Below are 27,703 nucleotides of genomic sequence, written 5' to 3'. Positions count from 1 at the left end.
CGACCGGCGCGCGTTCCCGGGCTCGTGACCGCCGGCGGCCCGGGGAATCCGCGCCCACACACTCTTGCAGAGATGGCAGGCGGCGACAGCCGGCGCGTCGTGGGCACCCTCCACCTGCTGCTGCTGCTGCTGCTGCTGCTGGCGGCTGTCTTGTCTCTGACAGCCGGGACCCAGAGTCCCGACACCCATCCCTGGACGGAGGAGAAGGTGAGGGGCCGCTTCAGCATGCCGTACTTGAGTGGCTCTTGGAGGGTGCCAAGACCCGGGACTGGGCCATCTCTTCCTGCACTATGGGGAGGGCGGGGGTCAGGGATGCTGTCCCCCTGCCTAGGGTCCAGTCCCCACTCGGCACCTGGGAGCTAGCGCTCTTTCCCAACCCCCCAGAGCAGGTCTCGGGGCTGCGCTGGAGACGCCTGGGGGCTGGGTGATGTCACCCGCCTCCCTTTGGCAGCGCTCTGATGGGGTGCTGATAAGCATAGGAAGTGTGTCTCGCCGGCTGTGCAAGAACAGGGGCGCGGGGGCGCCACCACCCGCTCGAGACCCTGGAGGCCAGCGATCCCTGCGCTCACTCGCTGAGTTCCTGGGTGCCTAGACTAGTGAGGGGTGTGCCCGCGAATCCCCAACTGCTGCATTCATGGATGCTCCGTGGGGATGGACTTTCCTTGTGGACTCAGCGCCAACGTATTGTTAGATATTTAAATTTAAAAGAGGCGCATGGTGTTTTCGGATAAATGGATGGAGTTGTGGAAATCTCATTTAAGGGATTCAGAATACAAATGATTTGCCAAGTCTCCTCTGTGTGTAGAAAATAGATTCACAATTACTTCCTTTTCTTGCTCAACAGTTTTGAAGTCATGAAATTGCTAAGGGCTGTGCCAATGTTGATGGTTTGGGAGTGAAATGGTATGCCTTTAAAGAAACCATGAGCGGCAGCAGTCTAGGGATAGAAACTTTCGACAACATTACTTAAATGACTGTTTTAAAAGCGCTCAGTGTTTCTGAACGTCTGAAATGTTCACTCCCAGTTAGTCTCATGCACATGTATATGAATGGTCCACTTCAGGTGAGCTCGGGCTTAGCCAGCTTCCCTTCAGGACTCCCAACAGACCCCCATTTACACCAGTCACTCCAGGATGAGCAAAAAACAATTTCCCACAGAGGCTCCAAAGGGCTGCCCCAGCAATTGAGCAAAATCCTCTTCTTCAGCCGTTTTGGAGTACTTGGGAGGTCAAGCATTGGGAAGGGGATATTAAAACCAGAATATGGCATCAGGCCAAATGTGTCTTTAAGACAGATCTAAATGGGTTAGAAGGAGCCGAGCCACACCCAGGGTCTGTCTGTGGACACGAGTAGTAGCCTGGGGTGTTTCTAGGTGGGAGACTCTTCTGTGATTCTTAAAATATTTTGAACTAATGAGAGTTGAACTTTTGAGAAATGTCTCTTGAAATGTGAATTTCCATTTCCTTTATTTTAAGAAGCTTCTAGGGACGGTTTCACTGGGAAAGTAAACACTCGAAAGACACAAGTGACAGTCAGCCATGACATTTCTCGGTTAATAGCTCCTCCTGCTCCTGTTCATAAAGTCTTCCGGGCAGCCAGCCACACTCCGTAGCGTGGGAGATGAGTCAGGCCACACTAGAATACATGCCTTCCTGCCTTTTATGACAGTCGACTGTTTTAATCAGGTGAGGTGTGCTCTTGGTGCACAGGTCTGCTAACAGGAGACCTGTGATAAGGAAAGCATCCGTTTCAAAATCCATTGCCTTTGTTTGGAAATAAAGGTGTGTCTCTTTTAGTGGGCATCTAATGGTCAAAAGCAGATCAACCCTAGTTTATGGCTGGGTTTAGAATCATGATTTAATGATTTGAAGCCTGGAAACCTTCCATAGAGACATTATAAATGATTACACCCCCAGCTGGGGCCATATGTGTATGTATGTGTATTAAAGGGTATTGAGGGTACCCCTAACCCTACCTCTCTGGGCCAAGTGGACCCCAAGTGGCATTCTGAATCCGGAAGCACATTTGGGGCATCTTTTCTTCTCCCACCCCTAGACTCCAGTTCCTGGACCTCCCTCCTCCAGTTTTAAAGTCATCTTGATGCCGAAGGCTGATGCATATCTAGAAGGACTGTTCCTGTTCCCACCCCTCCCCCACGCCCAGCCCTGTTTTAATATCAACTCCAGACCCATTTTTTTGGCTTAGTTGTCAAAAAAGATAATCTCATCGAATCAGTTCTCCTTCAGACGGGAACTGCTGGCTATTGAAGGGCTTCCTATGTTTTAAAAGGAACGTTAGGTTCAAGGAGCTAAGCCGTGGCGCTTCCCTTGAAGTGTCCCTAGTTGTGAACGTAACACACGCTCATACTAGAAAACTTCAAAAATACAAGAAAAAGTATTCTAAAAAGAAAACAAACATCACCCACAATCTCATTCTTTAGATAATTCCTTTTAATCTTTTGGGTGTTTTTATTGCCCCTTTATGTATGTACACACACACACACACACACACACACACACACACACACAGATACATTTTTAGAGATGAGTAACAATGTTACATTTCAGGTTGTTATAAGGATTGAATGAATATGCTATACAACAGCACAGTGGCTAGCTTACCTTAAAGGCTCAACATATTTTAATTGTTTTAAAATAAGTATACCTAAGTATTTTGCTGCAGAGTTCCTAATTGTACACACGGCTTAATATGATTAATAGCATGTCCTGAATCTTGCGGTAAGCTGATAAAATTCGAGGAAAGCATAACTTGATGATGGCGAAACCATCCTCAGTTGATAATTTATTTCTTTGCCTTGAACGCTGAGGTTGCTTGCAAATCTCTGTCAAATCAAGCTGAGATGCAATGTATTTTAACTGGGAGAATCGTCCTGTATTTTGACAAAGGTGAGGCAGGAACATTCAAGCCATGTTAGAGGTGGAGAGGTAAAGGTTTTGAAGTACCCAGAGTAGGCTCTCGAAAACTGAACTGCTCTCTGAAACATTTCCCATGCTTCTGCTTCTGCACCACATCTTATTCTAAAAGGAGTTCCCCTTCTCCATGGTTCTAAGCTCTTTTACCCATCCACCTTTCCATCTATGTGACTTTTCTGGAAGCAGGAGACTTCAAGGCAGGGACAGAGGGGTCAGTGAGGACCTGGGTGTTAGCAGATGAGAAAAACAAACAACTGTCGTCTTGGAGTCTCTACTGTCTGGTGGATAAGGACTGTGGTGTCCGTTTTACACACTAGGAAACTTTTCTTAGTCATAACAACTAAAGGAGGAGCTGGGACTGGTCCCTCGGTTGTTGTAGTTCCCTCTCTGTTCTGATTTTAAGAACACTGGACAAGAAGGCAGTATCTTGATCAGTGTCCAACTCCTTTCCTTTCCTTCTGCATTTTCACCATCTGTGGCTCCCACACACATTTCCTAAGTGCTGGCTGAACTTACAGGTAGCAAAAGTTTAATCTGAAGACTGTCTGGAATGCTCATAAAAGCAGAAGCCTGAATTGGCTGTACTTCGGTAACGATCTCCTTCACATTCAGTGTTTTAAAACTTTCATTCCCTCCTCGAGCTAGGCCACCTCTCCAAATTATGTAACGAAACCCTCTGGCCTGGGACCGTGTGATTAGACAGGAGATGTTTCTGGCTATCGGCTTCACAGTTTTGTTTTCAGCTGAAAGACTCTTGTCACCTAGAGCAGACTTCATTGTCCTTTCTGCCTGGATGAAAAGACAAGGCCAGGGCTGTAACAGAGCCTGGCCCCTCTGAGAATGTTGGCACCAACAGAAACTGCCAAAGTACCTTTCCATTGAAATAAACCTAGGATAAGCTCGGAGTTTGTATTTGCCATTGGGCTTAATGCTGTTTGGTTTTGGTTGTTTGGTTGGGGGCAGAGTTATCACTGTACAGCCCTGCCATAGGCCTGGAATTCACCGGTGTTGATCAGGCTGGCTTCAGACTTGTAGTGATTCTCCTGTCTCTGGCATGCGAGTCCTGGGGTCACAGGTGTGCACCTCCACACCTAGCTTCAGCATGGCATTGGGCTCAGCTTCTGTCCTCTGAGTCTACCCTTTCTTCCCACTTTCCTCTTCTTACTTATTCTTGTTTCCAAACAAGTTTTTGTAGCTAGTGAGTTCTCAGAGTAAGATTCCTTTAGTCCAGTGGTTCTCCACCTTCCTAATGCTGTGACCCTTTAATACAGTTCCTCATGTGGTGGTGACCCCCAAACATAAAATTTATTTTTTGTTGCTACTTCATAACTGTAATTTTTGCTACGGTTATGAACCGTAATGTAAGTGCTTTCTGATGGTTTTAGGCGGACCCCCCCTGCCCCCCCCCAGTGAAGGGGTCATTCGAGCCCCAAAGGTTGAGAATCGCTACTTAGGTCGGAGGTGCACTGTTTAGCATGGGCCAGCTGCATGGTTTTCCTGAGGCGGCTTTTTGTGAATCGAGGTGGTCATTTTGCTTTAAGTGTCCTTCAAGAGCTAGGAAGTTTGTTATTTCTGTGATTCTGCAGATGCATCTGGTCCCAGAAAAAAATGGGGAAAAAAAGAGTTCTTTGTTGAAGCGCACTTAAGAAAATCAACCATTTTTGCGTTGAAGAGCCGATGAGTACTTGAAAGTCTCCGTATTCAGGAGCATCCGTGGGTCTGTCTGCTGACCTTACTATCAGCTACTAAGAGTTACTTGTCAGGTAGCATTCATACACAGTTTCTTCTGCAGTGCGAGGGTGTGATGCTTAAATGGGGATCAACAATTTGACAGAGCGTAGATCCACGTAGGAGACAAGCCTCCGTGCCGGTCTGTGGAGGAGTTCCTAGATTGGGTTAGCCAAGGTGGGAAGATACAGCCTAAATGTGAGTGGCACCATTCCACAGGCTGGAGTCCTAGACTGGACGAAAAGATAAAAACAAGCGAAGTAGCAGCCTTCACCTCCCTCTGCTTCCTGACTGCGGATATGTGACCCGCTGTCCCATGGGCCAGCCAGCCGCCATGTTTTCTCTGAATCGAGGGCCGTCAGACTGAGCAAACGGAACCCTTCGTTTCTTAAATTGCTTTTGTTCGGTTTTGTGCCACAGCGTTGTGAATAGGAACCAATATAGAGATGCTGGAGGGATGTTTATTTTATTCTTGTTTTTCTTGTCTTTCGAGATTTTTTTTTTCTCCAAGCGTCTATAAAGCATGCATTTAAACGTAACTTTGATTTCTTTTCATTGTGGACATGACGTGAAGAACTCTGGCCACAGTGACTAGGTTGGCTCTGGGGTGGAGCAATGTACAATGACTAGAAAAGGAGCCACTGATAAAATAGTTGTGTGAATAAGAATGCCTATCCATTTATTTATGTAGTGTGTGTGTGTGTGTGTGTGTGTGTGTGTAAGGACAACTTGCTGGAATCAGTTCTCTCCTATAATATAGAATCTGGGGATTGGACTCAGGTCGTCAGGCTTGGCAGCAAACACCTTTAACCACGGGCACATCTTGCTGGACCCTGACACAGAATTTGACATGGAGTTCTCATTTGTCATGGTGACTGCCCCGGGCCAATGAGCTGTGAATTGCCGGAAGCATCGAGCAGAAACTAAAAAGAGAATAAAGCTCACAAACACGGAACTAGGACATGTCTTGTCCCTTTGAACAGGTAACCACCGGAACTGGGACATAGCCACATGCCTCTTTGGACTTCTGTAGCTGCATATGCATTCAGCTGGCTTAGTATTTATGAAGACAGAGATGTGAATTTTACTTTTCTACTATGTAAACGTGTTTATAGCCAAGATAGTTAAAAAAAAATGCTTAGTTTATATGTCCATGACTTGAAATTACCCAGCAGTTACTGGATGCTCCATGTGAACCACGCCCCTGTGACACTTGGGAGAGATGGATTACTAGGAGGCAATTCTAGCCCTCCTAGAGCTTGTGACTTATGGGAAATGCAGACATGAAATACAACCCCTGAGAAATGGCCTTCAGGCTAAAGGAGTTTTGAAGGTGAAGAGAAAGGGAAACAGTCTGAAGGGCAGATTGCCTTGCTGGGATGCCACGACCCTAAGAGATACGACCTCAAAGTACCCGGATGCTAGGTACTGGATGCTTGGTACTTTGGATGCTAGATGACCAAAGCATGATGAGTGGGAGCCAGCAGCACACCATGGAGCTTGCAAGGCAGCCGGAGCGATAGACAGGTTTTTCTTGGATGGTTAAGGAACAGCCATGGTGATGGAGTTCACTTCACATTTCAGTTGTTTTCGTCTTTTAGCTTCAGCCGCCTTCTTCCTCTTCCTCCTCCTCCTCTTCCTTCCTTCTCCTCCTCCTCCTCCTCCTCCTCCTTCCAGTGCTGTTTAAGGTCTACCATGAGGACTTAGATCCTGCGGGTGCTAAGGGATTTAAAGGCTTCAATAACAAACTTGCTTAGGGAATACACTTGTCTGTCGTGTAGGGCTCCATAAGGCCGTTTTCACCCAAGTGTGTAATGTGCTTTAGACATAGTCGGTCTCCTGTGCTCTGCAGCCTTGCCTTCTATACACACTCATTAGTTCCCCTTGTATCCTGGGTTTGTTTCTACTTTCATGGCATCATGAGTTTATGTGACTGTAGAGTCTCCAGTTGAATCATTTATCCCTCAATTTCTGTTTTGAATTCCAAACAAATAACAAACTTCCCAGCTCTTGAAGAACACTTAAAGCAAAATGACCACAGTCAATTAGGCAGCTTCTTAAGTTTTACATTTTCTTCAGATAATAGTGTCATAATGGTTGGTTTTGTTGTGTTGGTGTTTTAACATAAGGGTCGTCTGTATAGCCTAGGCTAGCCTTGAATTTATGATCTTCATGCTTCTGACTCCTAAGTGTTGGTACTACATATAGCTGCTATTAACTTTTTTAAAATTACAATTATTTATGTGTATATGTACATGTATACCATGGTGTGTGTGTATATATAAACCATGGTGTGTGTGTGTATGTGTGTGTGTGTGTATGTGTATACCATGGTGTGTATGTGTAGCTCAGAAGACAACTTGCTCGAGTCAGATCTCTCCATCCACCATGTGAGTCCCAGAGATAGAACTCAGGTTTCCATGCTTGTTGACAAGTGCTTATCCACTGAGTCATCTCACCAATCCATAACTGTTATTTTTAAACTTTAGTTTTACAATGAAATTAACCAAAAAAAAATCATTTTAAGTTACGCAGATTGTAAGTGTGTGAAATATTCTCACAATGAAAGCCTACTGTCAATTTTGTTTTTTAAAACAACTTGCCAAATTCTAGAAGATCCAAGGGGCCAGTTTTGTAGTTGAGTCCTTTACCTCATATGAAATAAACCTTGTTCCTTTTATTTTGAGGTTTTAGAGCTACTGATCGCAGATGTGTCATGTTGTCTTGAACACATGCAATTCAGGCTAAATAATTTTATTTAATTGCAGAACCACCACCAACCGGCACATTTGAATTCTTCATCTCTTCAGCAAGTTGCAGAAGGCACCAGTATTTCTGCAATGTGGCAAAATGACTTGAGACCATTGCTGATAGAACGCTATCCAGGGTCACCTGGAAGCTATTCTGCCCGTCAGGTAAGAACACAGCACATACGCCCAAAGGCTTTAAAAGAATGCTTTGCTTTACCGTGGGGGATGATAAGAAGATGGCTAAAGTTCGGAGATGTGTAATATCTGGATACATCATCTAGATATCAGATGTAATCAAGAAAGTTGAACATCTGAGAGTAAGTGTCTATTCTGGATTGAGTGATACCCATGGACTGAAGATCAGTTTGTGTGTGAAAACCACTGTCTCTGCTACAGCAGCAATAATACGGGATACTAACTCCTCCATGCTTGGTCACTTCAATAACACACTCCTGGCTTGACAAGCAACCTTGGTGGACCCTAGAATCCAAACTTCAACAGCTTTTCATAGTGCTTGCTTGGCAGTTCTGAGGCAAGAGTGAATCACTGAGCTGCTAGTTCCTTTCTTCTTGTGGGAAATTGTCTCCCCCCCCCCCGGGGGGGTATGTACAGTGATTATCTTCTGTCTAGAGTTCTCAAACCTTTGCTTTGACCCACAGTAGAAACCTATTGTGTATTTCACAGACAAGGATGTATAACAATATGTTTAGCTGTAATGAAAGTATTTGGCAAACCGCTCATGGTCATTACTTGTGCTTTGCTTGGATATTGTAAATTCTGTTTTGTGAACTGAAGGAAGTGCTCATGGTGGCCCACTAAACCGATTTCTAGGTTTGTTGCTGTTCCTGCTGCAGTTCGGATGACACTGCCACAGAGGGCAGAATAAGCTGTAAGCTGGGCTAGACGTTGAGTTTCTTTGTGTTGTGCCAATCTGCCTGAGCAACATGAAATCCTTCCTCTCCATGTCTGCTTTTTCGAACTCATCCCATTCAGGGGACAGCTTGGGAGGAATGAGTCTGGCCTCTCAAAGCCTCTCACTGAATATTCTACTTTCTCAACTTCTTAGACAAAAACCTTGGCAACTACTGCCGTGTCTAGAGAGACCTGCGTGTTTCCTCTACCCAGCTCATAGCTCTTCTTTCTCTATGGTGTAGTTTCCATCTCCCAACACTAGCCTTGACAGACATGTTTGTTGGCTTTTTAGCCTCCTGCTTCCTGTTTGAATAGCTCCTCTAATGAGACCCTAACAAACTCAGTTTTTTTAGCCTTCAGGAACACTGCGGGATGATGATGATGATGATGATGATGATGATGATGGCCAACTTCCATCCTTCCCTCCCTCAGTTCCTTCTTTCCTTTCTTTTTATTTATATATCTTTTTTGATACACAATATCAATCTGCAATCCAGGCTGGCCTAGAACCTACCATGTAGCCCAGGCTGGACTTAAACTTGAGGTAGTCCTCCTGCCTCACTCTCCCAGGATGTGTTATTTGCAGTTAAGTTGTACTAGCAATTTGAACTCAGATCTGCCTGATTTTCTGTAACTGGAGGTTTGGGAGAAATTAGATCAAAGACAAGTGACCCCCAATAGCATCAGCTGGTGGCACACTGGAGAGTGAGGTGTACATATTTACTTCACAGTCTTCTAAGGCCCAATGTCCTAAGGATTTTCCTTCTTTCTTCTCCTCCTTTCTTTTTGGCTTTTTTTTTTTTTTTTTTTTTTTTTTTTTTTTTTTTTTGAGACAAGGTTTCTCTGTGTAGTCCTGGGTGTCCGAGAACTCACTCTGTAGACCAGGCTGTCCTCCAACTCCCAGAGATTTACCTGCTTCTGCCTCCTGATGCGCCATCACCGCCTGGCAAGAATTTTCTTAAAAGGTCCAAATTCTTGTTTTCCAAAGTCCTCAGCTCCTCATTAGGAAACAACCCATGTCTATGACACTCACTTGATTCAACCTTTCCCATTTTCTCACACAATTGACTCAGAAGGCCGTCTACACTCAGATACATATATGTAGACTTGAGCCCAAGCTCCTTGTTTATGGACTCAGGGAGGCCATAAACATAATGAAAGTTGTTGAAGCTCTGTCTTGTACGCAATATATGCCATAAATATACAAGTATTGTTATGATTAAAAGACATACATTCAGGGGCTGCAGAGCTGACTCAACAGTTAAGAGAGCATACTGCTCTTGCAGAGGACCAAATACGGTTCCTAACACCCACACTGAGTGGCTTGCAACTGCTTATAACTCCAGCTCTAGGAAACGCAACCTCTCTGGCCTCACAGGCACACCCACCCACCCCCCACAGACACACTCATACACAAAATAAAAATAAAAAAAAATGTTCAAAAGTAAATATCCAGCCGGGTGGTGGTGGCGCATGCTTTTAATCCCAGCACTCAGGAGGCAGAGCCAGGCAGATCTCAGTGAGTTTTGAGGGCCAGCCTGGGCTACAGAGTGAGATCCAGGACAGGCACCAAAGCAACACAGAGAAACCCTATCTCAAAAAAACAAAAAAACAAGAGAGAGAGAGAGAGAGAGAGAGAGAGAGAGAGAGAGAGAGAGAGAGAGAGACAAGCCCAAGAAATCAGGGAGTCACAGTGAGTGTGGGAAGTCAAAACTGAACTTCAGTAAAAGGTATAGCCTGTTGCTGGTGTACCGTCTGCTTTGAGGACCCTGTGTGGAGTATCTTCAGTTTGGATCCCCAGAGCCCGCGTAGGGAGGAGGAACCTAGAGAAAAGTTAACTACATCTCTACCATGTCAGGGTCAGAACCCTGACAACTGTACATTTGCAGACTTACTGCAAGTACTGGGGAATCCACTTCCTCCAAGCTACCCTGGTCTACTAATGATGTCACAGTTCCTCAGATACTCAAAATTAGAATTTTAGTTGAATTAAATTAGACTTAGGACCATTTACTAATGTTAACCTAGAATGACTTTCCCCATTGGCTCACCCAGAATCAGAATGCCCGATAATAGACTATCCAGCCCTCACCCCTCATCACTCTTGGAGGGCCAGCCTTTGATCCCTTGGAGTCAGGGAGACACACTGATGTTTAAACCTTAGGGATATCACGATAAAAGCAGTGGTTTTGGGGAACCTCCTTCAGAGACATCTGTGGCGGACACTCAGAGACTAAATAATTTTGAAAGCTGAAAACATCGAAAGTATTGGTATCCTAATTTCATCTTAGTTACTAAGATAGCTAAAAATATTTATGTTGCATACAGAAAGGTTCCGTCAGGGACAGCTATCTGGGGCTCTTGCTGATCATTTTTGTGCATGTTAGTATGCATATAGGTGTTAGGTGGCGCGGCCAAGGGAGGGGAAACTGATAGGAGAAATGAGGTTCTGGATGAGGCTTCTGAACAATGCTAACAGATAACCTTTAATGGATGCTTTAAAATCCCAATTTGTTTCTCAGGCTACTATTGGTGTCAAGAAGCCATTTTATGGAGTGGCTTGTCATCTGGACACCAGATGTTCTGGAGTCAAACAAAGTCTAGGGATAACTCATTTTCATCTGCTTTGGAAAAACTTAGATGCTCAGGGATTTCTCTCTCTCTAGCCAGACAACTGATGTTCTATATCATGCGATTTTTACGTAGTTCGCATGACATTAACCCACATTTACCGCTACAGCCAGCCCCTATTCCGGATGATAGACCACTGTGAGCAAAGCATCGTATAGGAAACTGTGGGGCATAACAAAATCAGTGCGATCTGAAAGCTGGTTGTGAGAAGGTTTTAGACGTTTCTTTTGATGGCTTGGAGGGAAGAGAGCATGTAGAACAGTGGAGAAGAGGAAGGCGAGGGATGCACAGTGCTGTTTAGGTTAAAGACTAACTCAACGATTGCACAGACCAAAGGGATCCGGCTGTTTATTCGGCTTTTTCAAGATCGATGGTATGCCCTCGAGCCTCCGCCCCTCTGTTTAAGTTCCCCTCTCCTTGGAAGCTTCTGGCTCTACTCTGTCCAAAGCCCTTTTGCCTGTGTGTCATGTTACACATCAGCAGGCTGTCGGCCACACAAGACTTGGCCAGAATAGAAAATCCTGTATTTCCTTGGGAGGAAAAAAATTCCCTCCCATTTGTTTCCAGCTATTGTGAGTTTTTTGTTCATTACCTCAAGGTCCCTCCTTTCTAGATGTTAATTGAGGGATGAGTAGACAGTTTTTATAATGGCTAATTTGTGTTTGAGGATTAATTTTTTTTTTTTTTAATAAGGCACCTCACAAAGATGAACACAATACTGGAGGGGAATGAAGAAATACAAGAAGAGAAATGACGCCAAGGAAAAATGAGGATGGGGAAAAGGCAAGATGAACTAGTGATGAACTCAGCCGTAACTTGTCATAGTGTACATTTTAGGTTCTTAAGGAAGACACTTTGAGTCCCTGGCATGCTGTTCCTATCTCCACTTCCTGCCTCAGTCACTGTACTGCTCAGAAGGCCCAAAGTGGCCCCGAGGTGATGCTGAGAGATTCAGGTCTGGACCTACCTTGGATACAGAGAGAAAGCCTGGGTCCGAGCTGCTTATTTGACTCTTACTTTAGGCAGGGCCTGACCAGATCCCCAGCCATCCGTTGCTATGGGAACTTTCTCTACAGCCTTCAGCTGGTGGGTGCCAGTATCTTCTCCTAGTGTTCCCTACACAGGAAGCATTTGTAGGACTTGAAGCACATTCTGTGCACTCGGCGCACGCGTGCGCGCGCGCGCACACACACACACACACACACACACACACACCTGACATTTGTAATTCTTTGAGACCTTTGAGTGGAGGCAAATAGATCTGATACGCTTGATTTCTCAACAGACTACCTCAGCTTCTTACAAATATTGGAAGTAGCCTTTAGGAGTGCCAAGCTGAATTTGTCTCCTGACCTGTAGATTTGACCCCTGACCATGATAAATTGTTAAGTGGATAAAGCGAGGATAGAATATTCTGTAAAATTAGGTTGCTTTTCCTACAAAAGAACGCCCCTCCTTCTTTCAAAAATATGTGCCCGTATGGTGATGAGGTTTGTGCAGTTAAGGAGAAGTCTGTAGAAAGTTCTACATCAGCTTGCTAGTGTTGGTAAATATTGACAACCGAATGGGATGGGTAATTAGGCAAAAGGTTAGAAGCGAGGGAGCGAGGCCTCTTCTTTCAATGAGAAATTGCTATCAGCTAAAATAACAACTAGTAGCAATGTTATTACTACCAGTAAGCATGCAAAGCATGTATGCCAGTAATTCCAGTGTTTGGAATGATAAGGCAGGGGCATAAATTCAATGCCAGCCTTAGTTTCAGTCCAGCCTGGGCTACAGAGTGAGACTGTTTCCAAGAACAACCAAAGAAGGCATCACATAGGCTTTTGGAGACACAGCTAACCAGTGAAAACTGTTTGTTTTGAGCAGCACATCATGCAGCGAATTCAGAGACTTCAGGCTGAGTGGGTTGTGGAAGTCGACACCTTCTTGAGTAAGACACCCTATGGGTACCGGACCTTCTCGAATATCATCAGCACTCTTAACCCAGAAGCTAAACGACACTTGGTCCTTGCCTGCCACTACGACTCCAAGTATTTCCCTGGATGGAACAGCAGAGTGTTCGTGGGAGCCACGGATTCAGCTGTACCGTGCGCAATGATGTTGGAACTAGCTCGTGCCTTAGACAAGAAACTCCATTCCTTGAAGGTATCTGCTTTCTTTTTGTTGACTCCTAGGATTAAAAAAAAAAATCAGTAGCAACTCTGTGAATTCTAGAACCCTTGGAGGGGAAGGTCATTTGGAAATCAAAACTTTGGGGTACATTTTAAAATATTTTTTTTTAAAAAAAAATATGAGATCAAAGGAGTGGTATTTGGAAGAGGCCATGCTTTGAAATGTCTACCATGGGCAGTAATTCACAGACAGATGATAGTGTGTTCATTAACTGAAATCTTAGACTTGAATATATATTCGCTTGAGCACAACGTTTTTTTTGCAAATAACAAAGCAAAAGGAAGGATGGAGCAGGCCTAAGTGTGCGGATTGTGTTTTATAGTGAGCAATGCTTATTTCTCCTTGTTTACACAGCCGTGATACATCACACAACCTTCTGCGGGGAGAGAGGGTGGCTCTGGAGTTGGGGAGGGCTGCGGGGGATCTTCTCCAGCTTGTGGGTAATTCAGACACACCGAGATGAAAAACACAAGACAGAAATGTGTTATTGTTGCATCTGCGGATCAGGGCTTAGTTTTACACAGCATAGCAGAGCTTTTGTTACGCCCGAAGCTCGGAGTGCTTCTGGGACTCTCCGATTTTATTTCAGCCTCTGTGCTCTTAAGGGTGTCTTGGGGGGAAAGTGCTAAACTAGATGAAGACATTTTATTCTGATACTGTTCATAACAGTAAACACGGCAAAGTGAATACAAAAACTTTGTTCACAGGCAACAAATGCTTTCCCGCTTCCCTGGGCATTATGAAGGATCCAGCCTTTGATACAATGAGAGGAAAGAAATGAAAGGTTTATCTTGTAATGGAAGTAATAGAGATATTTGGTTCTGTTTTTTCTGGATATGCAGAACTTGAAGAAAGCAAGGATTGTTTATACCCTCTTAATACCCTTTCCACATTTTGTTTTGTTTTCTGAGACTTCTATAATGCCTTTGTCCTGCCCTGCCTGCTTTGAACTGGTAACTATCTCTAGCCATGAGTGAGGGAATCCATAAGCAGACATGCCATGTTAACTTTTCATATGTACATTTCTAACAGAAAGACATGGAATGAACGAGGTGTGACTTAAAGGCATAGTTCTGCTGGGCACCAACGTTTCTCTTAGTGACCCACTTGGCCTTCTTTCCACACAGCACACACCTGCTTTTGGTATGGGAAATGGACAGGGCCAAGGTGGGCGTTGTGGTATATTTCTGTAATCCCAGCTCTTGTGAGGCTGAGGTAAGAGGATTGCCGTCACTTGGAGGCCATCTTGGACTACATAATAAGTTCCAGGTGAGCTAGGGCTGCATAGTGAGACCCTGTCCGGCAAAAGTATCAATGATTATAATAGTAGTACCAGTAATAGCAAAAAGAAAGGAAATAGAAAGGACTGGGTTGTTGAATGGGAATCCTCACTAAATTATTTGAGTCAATGTATACCTTCTCTGAATTACCTTTTCTGTTAGAGGTAAGTGGTGATGTGAGCAATTTTTAGAATGGGCTGATTTTGAATGCAAACTGTATCAGATTTATTTAGGTTGATTTTAACTGATTTTGTGGGATGTACATTCTTTAGCTATCATAAATTGGGCACGTGGTGGTGGGAAGTGGTTTGGATAGTAGACGGAATTACTGTTCCAGCTCTCTGCAGCCCTTCCTGCCCATTTCCAGGTATAGGACAGTCATCAGAAGTTGGCATCTTGTACCTTTGCTGTGGCTCCCACTGTGGCCAGTTACATGTCCATGTCCCTTGACTGTGGACGTCTTTATCTTGGACAATGAGATGGTAGGGGTGTGAGGTGGGATGAGATGAACATCATGTGGAACAGTGAGGTCTTCAGGCTTTCTCCCATTTCTAGCACCAGGAAACTGGCTGCAGACAGAGGACTGGAGGATCTTTCTCCAGAGAATGCAGACGCCACAGTAAAGGATGCCAAGGGGGGACATTTGGCAATCTCACATGAGCACGTTGAATAGACACCAGATTGCTCTGAAATGACTGCAGTAGAGCCAACCAATGTGTGTCTCCAGTGAACATTTTAGTACCGTGTTCTTCAATACAAATGAACACCAGGTGTGGCCAGATGTTGCAGAACAGTTTCCACAGGGGGAAGGAAACAAGAAAAACTAATTATGCAAAATTGAAACATGAAGTTGGAGGCAATAGAAGAGAGCAGGGGGCAGGAGATAGCTAGACACTACTTAAAAATCCTTAGAGACGAGAGAATTTATATTCATGAAACAAAACAGAGTATTCGGTAACAGAGTAATCACACCATACCAAAGAGATCTTGGAAATTTTAAATTAAAAGTACTATTTTCAAAAAGACATTAAGAACACAGGATTCTGAAGTAGAGGAAATATCTTTTCTAGAAAGAAGGGGGAAAAAAAAACAAAATAAAATGATGATGAGTTCTTTTGTGGGATCATTCCAGGTCATATAAAAAGGAGTAAGAATGACTATGACACTGGACTTCTCAATAGGAATCTTGGGAGCTACAAAACAATGACATTATGCCTTAAAATTTTTAAAAAATCATTTGCCACATGAAATCACAGAATGAAGACCTTTTTTTTATTACATGTGTAAAATATCAGTTATTTTCACTCTTATGCACTGTTTCATTTTAGAAGTGTTATCTAAATTTGTTGCAGAAAACTTAACGTAAAAAAAAAAAAAACACCAGGAAACCACAGAAGATAAAGTCCTGGGGTTGTAGGTACTGGAGAAGAAGAGAGAGAGGCCAGGGGGTAAAAGGGATAAAAGGGGACCAGAGCCAGTGAGCAGCAGGCAAGTGAGCCTCAGGGCAAGCGAGCCTCAGGGCAAGCGAGCATCCAGCTCAGGCTGGATGGAACAAGCAGAGGGCCAAGGCTCTGGGAAGTGTACATCCGTACAAAATAAAACCAGCTTGACCGATGAAGATCGAAAGTATTCAAGATGTTTGAGAGTGTAACTGTTCTGCCCATCTGGCCGTCTTTGTGTAGAAACCGGGAAGACCAAAGGAGGAGCCTCCCAGTCTGGCTTTTGCTCTGAGTAACTGCTAGGGGGAGTGTTTCTGTCAATGTACCTGGGCGAAGATTATCAATAATGCAATTCCGGGAGTACAAGGAGTTGTTGACTTTTTTTTTTTTTTTTGGTTTTTCGAGACAGGGTTTCTCTGTGTAGCTTTGCGCCTTTCCTGGAACTTGTTCTGTAGCCCAGGCTGGCCTCGAACTCACAGAGATCCGCCTGCCTCTGCCTCCTGAGTGCTGGGATTAAAGGCGTGCACCACCACCACCACCACCACCACCACCACCACCACCACCACCACCACCACTACCACCCGGCCCAAGGAGTTGACTTTTGACAATTATGTCTGAGATGTCTGTGTTTAAAAACTTGTGGTATGCATTACGTGCGTGCGTGCGTGCGTGCGTGTGTGTGTGTGTGTGTGTGTGTGTGTGTGTGCGCGCACACACACACATGTGTGGGAGGTGTTGATTAAACATCTGTGTGGAGGTGTTAATTTGCCAACTGATACGTTGGTCTGGAGATGAGGTATGAGAACACACACACACACACACACACACACACACACACACACACACTATTCAGAAGAGGTATCAGATGGATAGATACTATAGTTCAGAGATGAGAAGAGAACGAGGGAGCAAGCCCCAGTGCTCTTTGATGTTAAGAGGGAAGAGACATGAAGGATGTCTGGGTCTGTTCACTCTCAGACCGAGTATTTCACACTCTTCCTTTCCCGTAACTGCACTTCCTTAGCTTGCCCATCCTCACTCCCACTCGGTGGCCTTGATTTCCCCTTACCAGTATCATTAGATGCCAGTCTCTCTACATATGCACTGAAGTCCATCTCCTGACTGAGGGAGGAAGAAGGTGGTGTCCTAGGAGGCAAATGGAAGAATTTCACCCAGGATGGAGCACACAGCCATGCTGGATGTGGTCAGTAAGTCAAGAATGGTGAAGACTGAGAGTTGACCTTTGGGTTTAGCAACGTACAGGTCCTAGGTGTTCTTGACAAGATCAGTTTCAGTAGATGGAGAATAGGAAGCCTGAAGGGATAGACTTAAGAACAGAACTCACAGAAAGCCTGGGGGACATGATTCAGTTGGTAGAGTACTTGCCTTGCAATGCATGAGGTCCTTGGTTCAATGCCCAGCATTTAAAAAAAAAAAAAAAAAAAGTGGACCTCAAGCACAGGACTCTGACACAGTGCAAATACAGAACTCTTCCAGCAAGTTTTTCTATGAATAGGGGGGAAGGTCAACAGTTAGTGGAGATAGTAAGCCCATAGCAATATCCATGAAAGACAGAAAACTTGATATAGGAGGAGTAGCGTTTGTTAAGGCAATGCCCTATAGCAGACAAGAGGAGATGGGATTTAGTCCGTATATGGAGAGATTGGTGTCTAATTGGACTGGCAAGGGGAAGTCAAGGCCATCACTTGGGAGTGAGGAACTGTAGATTAGGGAAATACTCAGTCTAAGAGTGAACGGACCCAGACAATACATATAACTTTTAGCAAACACAAAAGGCGATAGCAAAATTTCTGGTCATGGATTTTTTTTTTTTTTTTTTTTTCACCCCTGAGACAGGTTTTCACTGTATAACAGCCCTAGCTGTCCTGGAACTCGCTTTGTAGACCAGGCTGGCCTGAAACTCAAAGACAGTAACCTGCCTCTGCCTCCCAAGTGGTGGGATTAAAGGTGTACACCACCACTGTCTAGCTTCTGGTCATGGATTTTAAGCCAGCAACTAGCATGGTTGTTTATTTTGTTCTGGCCAAGTTCAGCATCTTGAGAATAGTCACAGAATAGGCAGAGACTGGTACTCCATGTGATTATTATTATTTTTCCAGGAAACGGACTATGGAGAGGCAAAGGAACGATAATTTATAATATATAAGGGAAGGATTGGAATGATTGCCAGACATTTGGCCAAACATGGAATAAATAGGGTCATTACGGGAGTGTAGCTGTGGAGAGGTGAGATTAAGCGAGTTTGGGGATTCTGGTGAGATTGAAGGACTTAGGGATTTGGATACCCAAAGGATTGATCTGTACAGGAGAGCCATGGCCAGACAATAAAAAATGTAAACCATTTTAGTTGGCTCAAACACTGTTTCTCTCACAAAGTCTTGCTTGATGACCCCAAGCAAGACTCCATCTCTCACCTCTCCCGATCTTCAGTGGATGAATGTTTTATACTTGAGTCCCTTGGCATATTACATATCATGCTTATGGATTTGTTGTCTCCCTCCTAACTCACCCCATGTATAGGCCCTGAAGAAAAATACTCTAATTATTTTGTTTCTGTCCCTACGCCATTCCTAGGGTAGACTCTTGAGCTAAAATTCAGTCACACATTTCAGACTTCAGTAAGGTGAAAAGAAGGTACCCAGTTGCTTTAGGTTGGGTATCCAGGAAGCACCTTCCCAGGCGGGACATCATCTGAGGAGCATTCAGGTCAGTGAGTAGGGAGTGGCCTTGGCTCACAAGGAGAGGGATGAAAAGGGATTAGGAAGTGAGCAATGAGCCGCCATGCAGGTTTTACTGCGCGCAGCAGCCTCAGCCAACCTCTGGGCAGCTGTGGAGGCGGTAGCCCTGTAGAGAGGCCCCTGTGCCCCAAGAAGGTAGTCATGGGATATAGGACACTCCCAGGAGGTGCAGCCCAGGAGAGGCTGCGGCTGGGGCAACGCATGCACCGGAACAGGAGGTCTGTGGCATGCCACCGTGTTCTGACTGTGTCCTACCGTGTAAGACCAAATGTAAGACATTTAGCTTTAGAAGGAGTGGGATTCGCGTGGTATGACGATGTTTGGAGCGGAAGCGGTGTGAAGTAACTTTTGGCATCTCTTCACTTGCTTGGACATCTTCGCTTCATGGAACATCCTTTTTGCTCAGTTACTAGGAAAGAATGTGGGGTTTTAATTGACTGTGGCATTTTTGCCCGTTCTCCCTCCCCCACCCCCTCCCTCCCGATGATCACCATGAACCCATCTTGAAGATAGAGTGTTCATAGATATCTCTAAGACAATCCCAGGTCAATATGTCCTCACTAAGTGATTTAAAAAAAACAAACAAACCATAGTCTGGGAGTCTGTGATTGGTCGGAGTTAGAGTTTCCATTGGTTTTGTTTTATTTTTCACATTGTTCTTTTTTTTTTTTTAACCAGGATGTCTCTGGTTCCAAGCCAGATCTCTCGCTCCGGCTCATTTTCTTTGATGGAGAAGAGGCTTTTCTTCACTGGTCTCCTCAAGATTCTCTGTACGGCTCTCGGCACTTGGCCCAGAAGATGGCTTCCACCCCACACCCTCCCGGATCGAGAGGCACTAACCAACTGCATGGCATGGTTAGTTTCAGTCACCTTGGCTCTCTAGCTCCGTCCGTGTCTCCAGAGGAAAGGCAAGGCCGAGAAGACCAAGTAAAGGCCTAAAAGTGCCACGAAATCCTCGGAGCAATGTTTATTGTAGAACATTCCTTGGCAAGCGCTGGATTTTTGAGGAATCCCAGAGCTAAAAAGAATGATTCTGTGTGAGGAGCTGTGTTCGGCCGGGCTTAATTAAAATGATGTGAGAATCAGGTTGAAGAGCCATTGGATTCAGTATGAGAGCTCACCCACTCTCCCCAATACTGTGTGGTATGGAGAGGGAAAGCCTTTTCAGGCAGAGGAGGACCGGAACCCCAGGGAAGGGAGCTCAGAGGGCGGCAGTTTTGATATGAGAGAAGAGACATTTTAAGGCTGCCTTAAAATCCCGCTGCTATTACTAAGTAGTGGGTTCAGCATCCAACCTCAATTCATCTTCATTCTGTGCTCTGCTAGTAAATCCTCTCCTGTGACTCTCTTCCCATACTTGATCTTCAACTTGTCACTAATCCTCACTGACCCCCGCTTAGGACCTTTGTTCTATGCTTGGGACCTCCTTCCTCCCAGGGTTCTCCACAAATCCCCGACACTCTCCCTGACCCCTCCGCTCTGCCGGCACGCATCCCTGTTGTTTCTCAGGTTACCGGCCTTCATCCTATGAATCAAATGAACAATCAGTGTCATCTTTGAGTTTCCCTAACACTCCTCAGGTGAACATGACTTTCTCAGGTACATTGACAGTTTGTCATGGGTCAAAGACATGCGGTCAGGACTCCACTCCTTCACTTGTGCCTGAGTGGCTCAGAAGGGTTCAGGAAAAGGAGGAGAGACCTAGATAACTAGTAGTTATTTATCCATCCAGATATATGATCCACAGTGATGGAAAGGACCATTGACTTCTCAGACAGAGACTTATCCAATCTCAAGAATATGTTCCTATTTCAAACAAGCTGTTTTTTCAAATGAATGAATATCAGTTATATGTGTGTGTAGGTATGTATCACTTGGGCATACTGTGTCTTTGGAATCGTGAAGTCTGAAAATATTTATTCAGTATATGGTAGGTTTCACTCTAGGTAGTTACCCACACATTATTTCACTTATCTAAATTGGGAGGACTTAATCTAGATGTGGTCTTCAGGGAGTCCTCAAGTTTGCTGATGTTTTACGGCTCAAATAAGCTAATGAACACTGGTTTACTATGGAAGGTTAGAATCAGGAGACCTTAGAGAGTAGCTGGGTTGAGCACCTTGTTTGCTACACAAGGAAATGGCGAACCAGCAGCATGATGTATGTATACAGTTTCCTTTGGAGGAATTTTTCTTGCATGCTGCGTGAGTCACGGCTTCTGTCCACATGCACCCCTATCATTACAGATTAAAGTTAAGATGCTTAACTATAATGGCACAGAAGACCAGACATGCTTGAACTCCCATCTGAAAGCAAAGCAAATATATCCTTTTTCAATTCATAAGATATGCGTCAAACCTGCCTTTCTGACCTGTCCTTAGTTATGTCCATTGGGTGTATAATACATCACCATTTATCCGTGTTGCACAAGCAAGATCTAAAAAGTTCTCTAAAATAGTTAGCAAATAATGTTACTAAACCCTTTGTTCATTTATATAGCTCTCCGTGTGAATCTCAGGTATTAAAATTATTTAGTTTTGACTCTTTTCCTCTATAAATGGTTCTAAAACATTCTTTGATGACCGTGATTAAGTAATATTTTTTCTTCCTTAGGATCTGCTGGTCTTACTAGATTTAATTGGAGCTGCAAATCCAACATTTCCCAATTTTTTCCCCAAAACCACCAGATGGTTTAATAGACTCCAAGCAATTGGTAAGCACCACAGTAAATAAAGAGCAAAATGTTGTTTCTTCCTACTGAAAAGCAGTAGGCTTTAAAATTCAGAATTTATGATTTAAGTGTGCTCTTTAAATATTTAACACACTTGGCTGGCTTTTGTCTTACCCTACCAATTAGTTTATTGTTCTTAATTTGTCAACAGTCCTGATTTATTTTCCTGCATGGAATTCTATTTTGAAATGCAAACATCAAAACACTACATTTCTAGATTCTTAGAAATGATGTCAAAAGATACTCTTGAATTTAATTTTCCATCTCTTTTTGTCTCCTATTTTCTTTCTTTGTCTTATTTTTGAGGACCCTGTGTGCTTCCCTTCTTTCCTTTTCCAAAGTGCACATATCAATAAATTGTACAATATTGAGACTGAAATCCACTGTGCTGTTCTCCTTCATGGGATTTGCATCTTTAACTATGTCTTTAATTGTATAAGAAAAAAATGTACCCTATGGTTAAGGAAATCTAAATATTGATAAATAGGAATATTATTTTGGATGGTAGTTGGGGCTTTCTCAATGTTCTTTTTTTTAATAGTATTTTTATTTTATAATTATCTTAATTTCACATATCAGCCACAGATTCCCCCCTCCTCCCTCCTCCCACCCCCCAGCTCTTCCCCCCAACCTACCCCCTCATTCCCACCTTCTTCAAGGCAAGGTCTCCCCTGGGGAGTCAGCCCAGCCTGGTAGACTCAGCTGAGGCAGGTTCAGAACCAAGGCTGGGCTGGCTTTTTGGAGCCTGGGGCCTATGCTGGGACACTTTGCCCAATGTTCTTAAAATCTCACTACACAGGCTTGCTTACTAGTTGGTACAGTTTTACCCTTGTAAATTTAACAATCACAAAAATGAACAGCTATCCTAGAGAGCCCTTTTTCCTTGTTTTATAATCTCATAATCTCTTATCATCTTGTAACAAACAGCACATGGGTTATGAATATGTTACAAGATAACAAGAGTGATGGGTTATGTAGGTCAGTGGTTCTCAAACTTTAGCGCAGATCAGAATCCCCCGAGGGCATGCTAAGGCATAGATTACAGGCTGTATCCCAGAAATTCTGATTCATTAAACCTGAGATAGTACGAGCTAACTTGCATCTCTCAAGTCAGTCCCAGGTGGTCACTGATCAGGAACCACACCTTGGAAATCACCGAAATAAGGTCACAGTAGCTGTCCTCAGAGTGGCCAGTTGATATACTTCATTCTACTCTCTCTGAATATTCCACTTTTAAGGCCAACATCCCTCTGTAGGTATTCCCCATGCACCATCTGGACCTGTTTGCATCTGCACGTGACTTTTCCCAACACCTTTGACTCATTTTCTCCTTCTCAATCTCTTACTGTTCTGTTGAGCTTCTACCCTTAAAGAGGTCCTCACCAGCAAAGCCAGAGTCACGTGTGACTCCTTGTCTCTAATCTCTACTCCAAAGTATACATAGGTGACGCCTAGACATTTACTGTCATAGACGTGGCTGTGTTCGCTCTTCTGTGTCTAAAGACGAATTCCATGTGTGATAAGATTTCAAGCTCCCTAAATAAGGATGTATTCTGAGACTCAATCAGATAAAACTAGATGTTCATCTACTGTCTGGTTGTTGTCTGCAGAACAAGAACTCTATGAACTGGGTTTGCTCAAGGATCATTCTTTGGAGAGGAAGTATTTCCAGAATTTTGGCTATGGAAATATTATCCAGGATGACCATATTCCATTTTTAAGAAAAGGTAAACTGTGTGTGTGTATTATTGTGCATGTGCATTTTCCCTTCTGTGCCTACCATATTTATTATATTTTATGTGCATTTTGAAATTTTAAAACATCATTTATACATTTTTTTAATCTTTTATTTTTGTTATATGTTAATTGTACATAGTGTGTTTCATTATGACATTTTCATATATGTATAGATGTAGTTTGATCATATTCGTTTCCTTTTGCCCTCTCTTGTCCCTTCCCTCTCTTGTGACTCCCTTCCCCTTTTCCAGTTAATCTCCCTTTCCCTTTCATGTATTTTTGAATGACCCAGTGGGTTTTGTTAGGGTTTCTTACAAGAGAGAGGATGAGGGGTTATTTGTAGGCATCTTACCAGTACCTACACCACTAATGTATATGTCTCTCCCTCCCCTAGCAACCACTATAAATATGTGTAAGACCTGAGAGAGGGGTGAGACCTCTTGGGATCTTCCATCTTCCATGACATGATGTTGTGGGCTCAATCTTGGGAAGATCTTGGAATGGTCACAGATGTCGTGAGCTCAAGAGTCGAGTGACCATACCGTGCTTGCATTTCATACCGTTCTCCCCATCCTCCCTGTGTCCGCCAACCTTCCCACCCCTCGTCTTTGATGGTCACTGAGCCTTAAATGATAGAGATGTCTAATCGATGGCTTAACGTTCAACAGTCATTTATTCTCCTCATCTTAACTAGTTATGGGTCTCTGCAGTTATGGTTGCCTAATGCAAAAAAGAACCTCCTTATCCCCCCAAACTTTATTTTAGCTACCTGGTGCCATTAAATAGCTTTGTTTGTTTTTGTTTGTTTTGAGACAGGGTTTCTCTGCGTAGCTTTGGATCCTTTCTTAGAACTCACTCTGTAGACCAGGCTGGCCTCAAACTCACAGAGATCCACCTGCCTCTACCTCCCGAGGGCTGGGATTAAAGGCATGGGCCACAGTCACCTGGCTAAATAGCTTTTCTTTAAAGGTGAAGGTTTCCAGGTCTCCAACTACTGCATATATTTGAGAAACAAATTAAATGTGAGTAAGATTGGTGCACTTTGAATCGCTAAGCCCATGCTTCCTCTAGGGTGATCAAATTAAGTTTATATATTAATGTTTTGACAAATATAAAAATGTTTTAAAAGATCTAAAATAGCCATTAAAATTAATTTGAGAGTTTATCTTTAAAAGGAAACATACATATTTTGCTATAAAAGATTTTTGACCAACATGTGTCTTCTGGTTATATAGCTGCAAGATAGACATTAGATAATTAAACCAAAATAAATGATAAGGAGACATCTAGACACACTTTCACCTGGTCTATATTGATGCCGGGTACTATTTAGATGCAGCTTGTAATAGTTTGACATCCCCTTATCAGGTAATTGGACACATAGTCTCACCCATAACTGAAAAGCTATTTGCAATTTTATTTATTTATTTATTTATTTATTTATTTATTTATTTATTATGTATACAGAGGAGGGCGCCAGATCTCATTACAGATGGTTGTGAGCCACCATGTGATTGCTGGGAATTGAACTCAGGATCTCTAGAAGAGCAGTCGGTGCTCTTAACCTCTGAGCCATCTCTCCAGCCCGCTATTAATTTTTACCCACTGGGAGAGGGAAAATACTTTTTTCCCTCAACAGAGTGACAGTATGTTAACTGTACTCCAGGGCAGGCACTATTGGTCAACATAAAATGGACTCCATGTTTTTTTTTTTTTTTTTTGTTGTTGTTTTGGTGTGTGTGTGTGTGTGTGTGTGTGTGTGTGTGTGTGTGTGTGTGCTTTTTGTTTGCTTGTTTTGTTTTGGTATATTTTTTGGCTTTTTGTTTATTTGTTTTGATTTTTTTTTTTAGAGAGAGGAAAGAACATGAAATTGGGAGAGCAGGGAGGTGGGGAAGATCTTGGCGATGCTGGGGAAGGGGAAAGAATATGATCAAAACATATTGTATGGAGAAAATTAAAGACAGTAAATACAGATGAAAGAAAATGAAACAAGAAGACCTTCCCTTGGCCAGTCCTCTCTCTTGGATTATCAGATGAAATGATAGAGCCCATTACTGTTCATTGACACGGAAGAATGAGTTGTATGGAATATTCTAGCCTTGCCCTTTTCAGTAAATGATCTACATTTATCCAGTTGCTCAAGTCTGAGCGCTGGAGGCTGTCCTTACTTCTGCCCTTTGTCTGAGTTTCGCCTCTCTATCTTACACACACGTGTGTTTAAATCTTCAAGACGATATCTAAGCTGACCCTTATATACAGCACTGAACTTACACACTAATTCCCATTTCCCCTGATCTGAAACAATCTAAAAGTGATTGAGTCACTAAATATAATAAATCGATTAATTCAGTCATTATGTCATTCATTCATGGCTTCTTTTTTTTTTTTCTCACGAAAGACATTCTAAGTTCTTGATGATGTCTTTGTTTCTCCCAACCCATAATATATTTAAAAAAAAAACCCAGCACCCACTGACATCCTGCCTTGTCTTGTATAAAGTTAAGCTATGTTCTTGCCCTTTGTGCAACTTTGATGTGGCCTGACTAATAAGAAAGATCTCCTGTGTCAAGAGGTGACAAAGCTAAATCAACTCAGTGACTCTTAAGTCGCCTCCCTACGGGTCTCTGAATTTCACTAATGCTTCTCAAATTTTATTTTTGCACATAAAATAGGACCATCTTTTAAAAATGTAAATCAAATTATGCTAATACTTTCTGTTTTAAAGGGCCAGTGGTTTGGTGTCTTATGAAGTAAGATGGAAAGTCTTTATCGTGGCCTAGAAGGGCTTGCATTTTCTGATTCTGTTTCCAAATCACCTCCGACTTCTCTTCTCACTTCTTTCTGTGATTTGGCCACATCGGGCGTCTTGCTGTTCCCTGCTCAGGGCAAGCCTCATGACCTTTGTTTGCACTTGGGAATATTGTTGCCCACAGTACTCATTTCTAGATCTTTGCCTGGCTTGCTTTCTCTTGGCTTTTGTGCTTCTATTTAAATATTAGCTTCTGGAGAACGTCTCTGGCTTTAAATAGCTCTTCGTTCAGTGCCCCTGCCCCCCCATCCTTAATTCCCATACCTTGATTAGTTATTGTTGAAAGGCTTTAGCCCTGCTTACGATTGCATCTTATATGTGCCTGCTTGTTTCTCCACTAGGATAGAAACTCCACATAGGCAAGGTCTTGCCTTTTCACTCCTAGAACAAGAGCTTGCAGGCAATAGGTGGCTTATCATCCCTTATTGTATCGATTGACGTTTGTTTGACAAGCCTTGAAGTATTCATAAAAGATGTCTTGAAGTAAGACATAAAGATGTGCGTGCAAGACAATGAATTATCGAGTGTCTTATAAGATACAGAGCTTTCTTCGCTTACAAATATCACTTTCTAGTTGACCCACTGGAAACTTGCACTAACTTACAAGTTGCTTCTCTTGTACTAGGTGTTCCAGTTCTTCATTTGATAGCTTCTCCTTTCCCTGAAGTCTGGCACACCATGGATGACAATGAAGAAAATCTGAATGAGTCAACCATTGACAACCTAAACAAAATCATTCAAGTCTTCGTGTTGGAATACCTTCATTTGTAAATATCTGAGTTTAGTTCGTGGTGATTGCTTCTGTATCAAATTCAAAAGTCAAGTTGGTGTTTAAATAATCTGATTCCAGATAAATGTTGTTTGTAAAACTTCCGTCCTATAGGTTCATCCTGTAGGTGTTTTTGAATATGTAATCAGTGAACCATAGAATTCTATGATGCCTTTAATTGCTCATTAGTTCTCATCTAGAGACGAGAAAGGAACATGCAAAGAAATAAAAAATAAATAACTTTTGAAACTCTTTTAGATGAAAACTTTAAAATGACACTAGATTTACTTATCAAAATCATGGACGTTTATATACTACTTAAACATGATGATGGTGTACAATATATAGCTGTAGTTTTATACGTTATGTTATATAGTGTCTTATATACTATGTTATGTAGTATAACACAGACATGTATTTTGACAGCCCTTAAATTTCTTCAAGAAAGATTTGTGGAGTTTATTTCTTGGAAATTAAAGTTTGAATTAAATGTTATATAGTGAGTTTGTTTTCCATGTCCATAAGTGAGAAAGTGTGTATTTTAACGCATGATCCAGTTTTCTAGAGTTTTACACCTTAAATTTTTTTTTTTTTTTGTAAAAGTGATATGGTCGGTAACAAAACAATTGAAAAAGGATACAAAAGTATAATCACATTATATTAACAGAATCACTATGGCCTCTTTAGTGGGTCTCAGTTTTTATTGGACATATTTCTTATATAAATATAATCAAACCATATCTCTAATTTTGGAGGGCTTTTCCATTAATGTAATTATAAGATGCATATTTGCTGTTTGGATCTTGGGTTGAGATAAAGACAGAAAAGGACCCCCAAGTGCATCCTCAAGAGCTGATGTTGAGGTATCATAACAGTAGCACATAAACTGATAATTTTCTTGCAATTAGATTTTCTGGTATTTGGGTTTGGTAGAGTATAGCATTTTTTTCTGGAGACACTTAGGCATCCTGGATTATCTCTAGAGATAGGAAACACTTGTCTATAAATAACAATCTTTTTTTTTTTTTTTTGGTTTCTCAAGACAGGGTT

General features: G+C 42.8%; 1 protein-coding gene across 1 annotated transcript; it reads left to right on the top strand.

Annotated features, from left to right (window-relative positions):
• On the top strand, positions 1 to 27,148 carry Qpct (glutaminyl-peptide cyclotransferase). Its single transcript, XM_028857903.2, has 7 exons — positions 1 to 207; positions 7,430 to 7,576; positions 12,824 to 13,102; positions 19,286 to 19,462; positions 21,221 to 21,320; positions 22,949 to 23,065; positions 26,510 to 27,148. Exons 1-7 carry the CDS (start codon positions 73 to 75, stop codon positions 26,653 to 26,655), a joined length of 1,101 nt encoding a protein of 366 aa, XP_028713736.1. The 5' UTR covers positions 1 to 72; the 3' UTR covers positions 26,656 to 27,148.
• The last annotated feature ends 555 nt before the right edge of the window (positions 27,149 to 27,703 follow it).

This window comes from Peromyscus leucopus, chromosome 22 (assembly GCF_004664715.2).
Source record: "Peromyscus leucopus breed LL Stock chromosome 22, UCI_PerLeu_2.1, whole genome shotgun sequence".
Lineage (NCBI taxonomy): Eukaryota > Metazoa > Chordata > Mammalia > Rodentia > Cricetidae > Peromyscus > Peromyscus leucopus.
The sequence above is the reverse complement of the archived record's forward strand: the minus strand, read 5'-3'. Positions and strand labels throughout refer to the sequence as shown.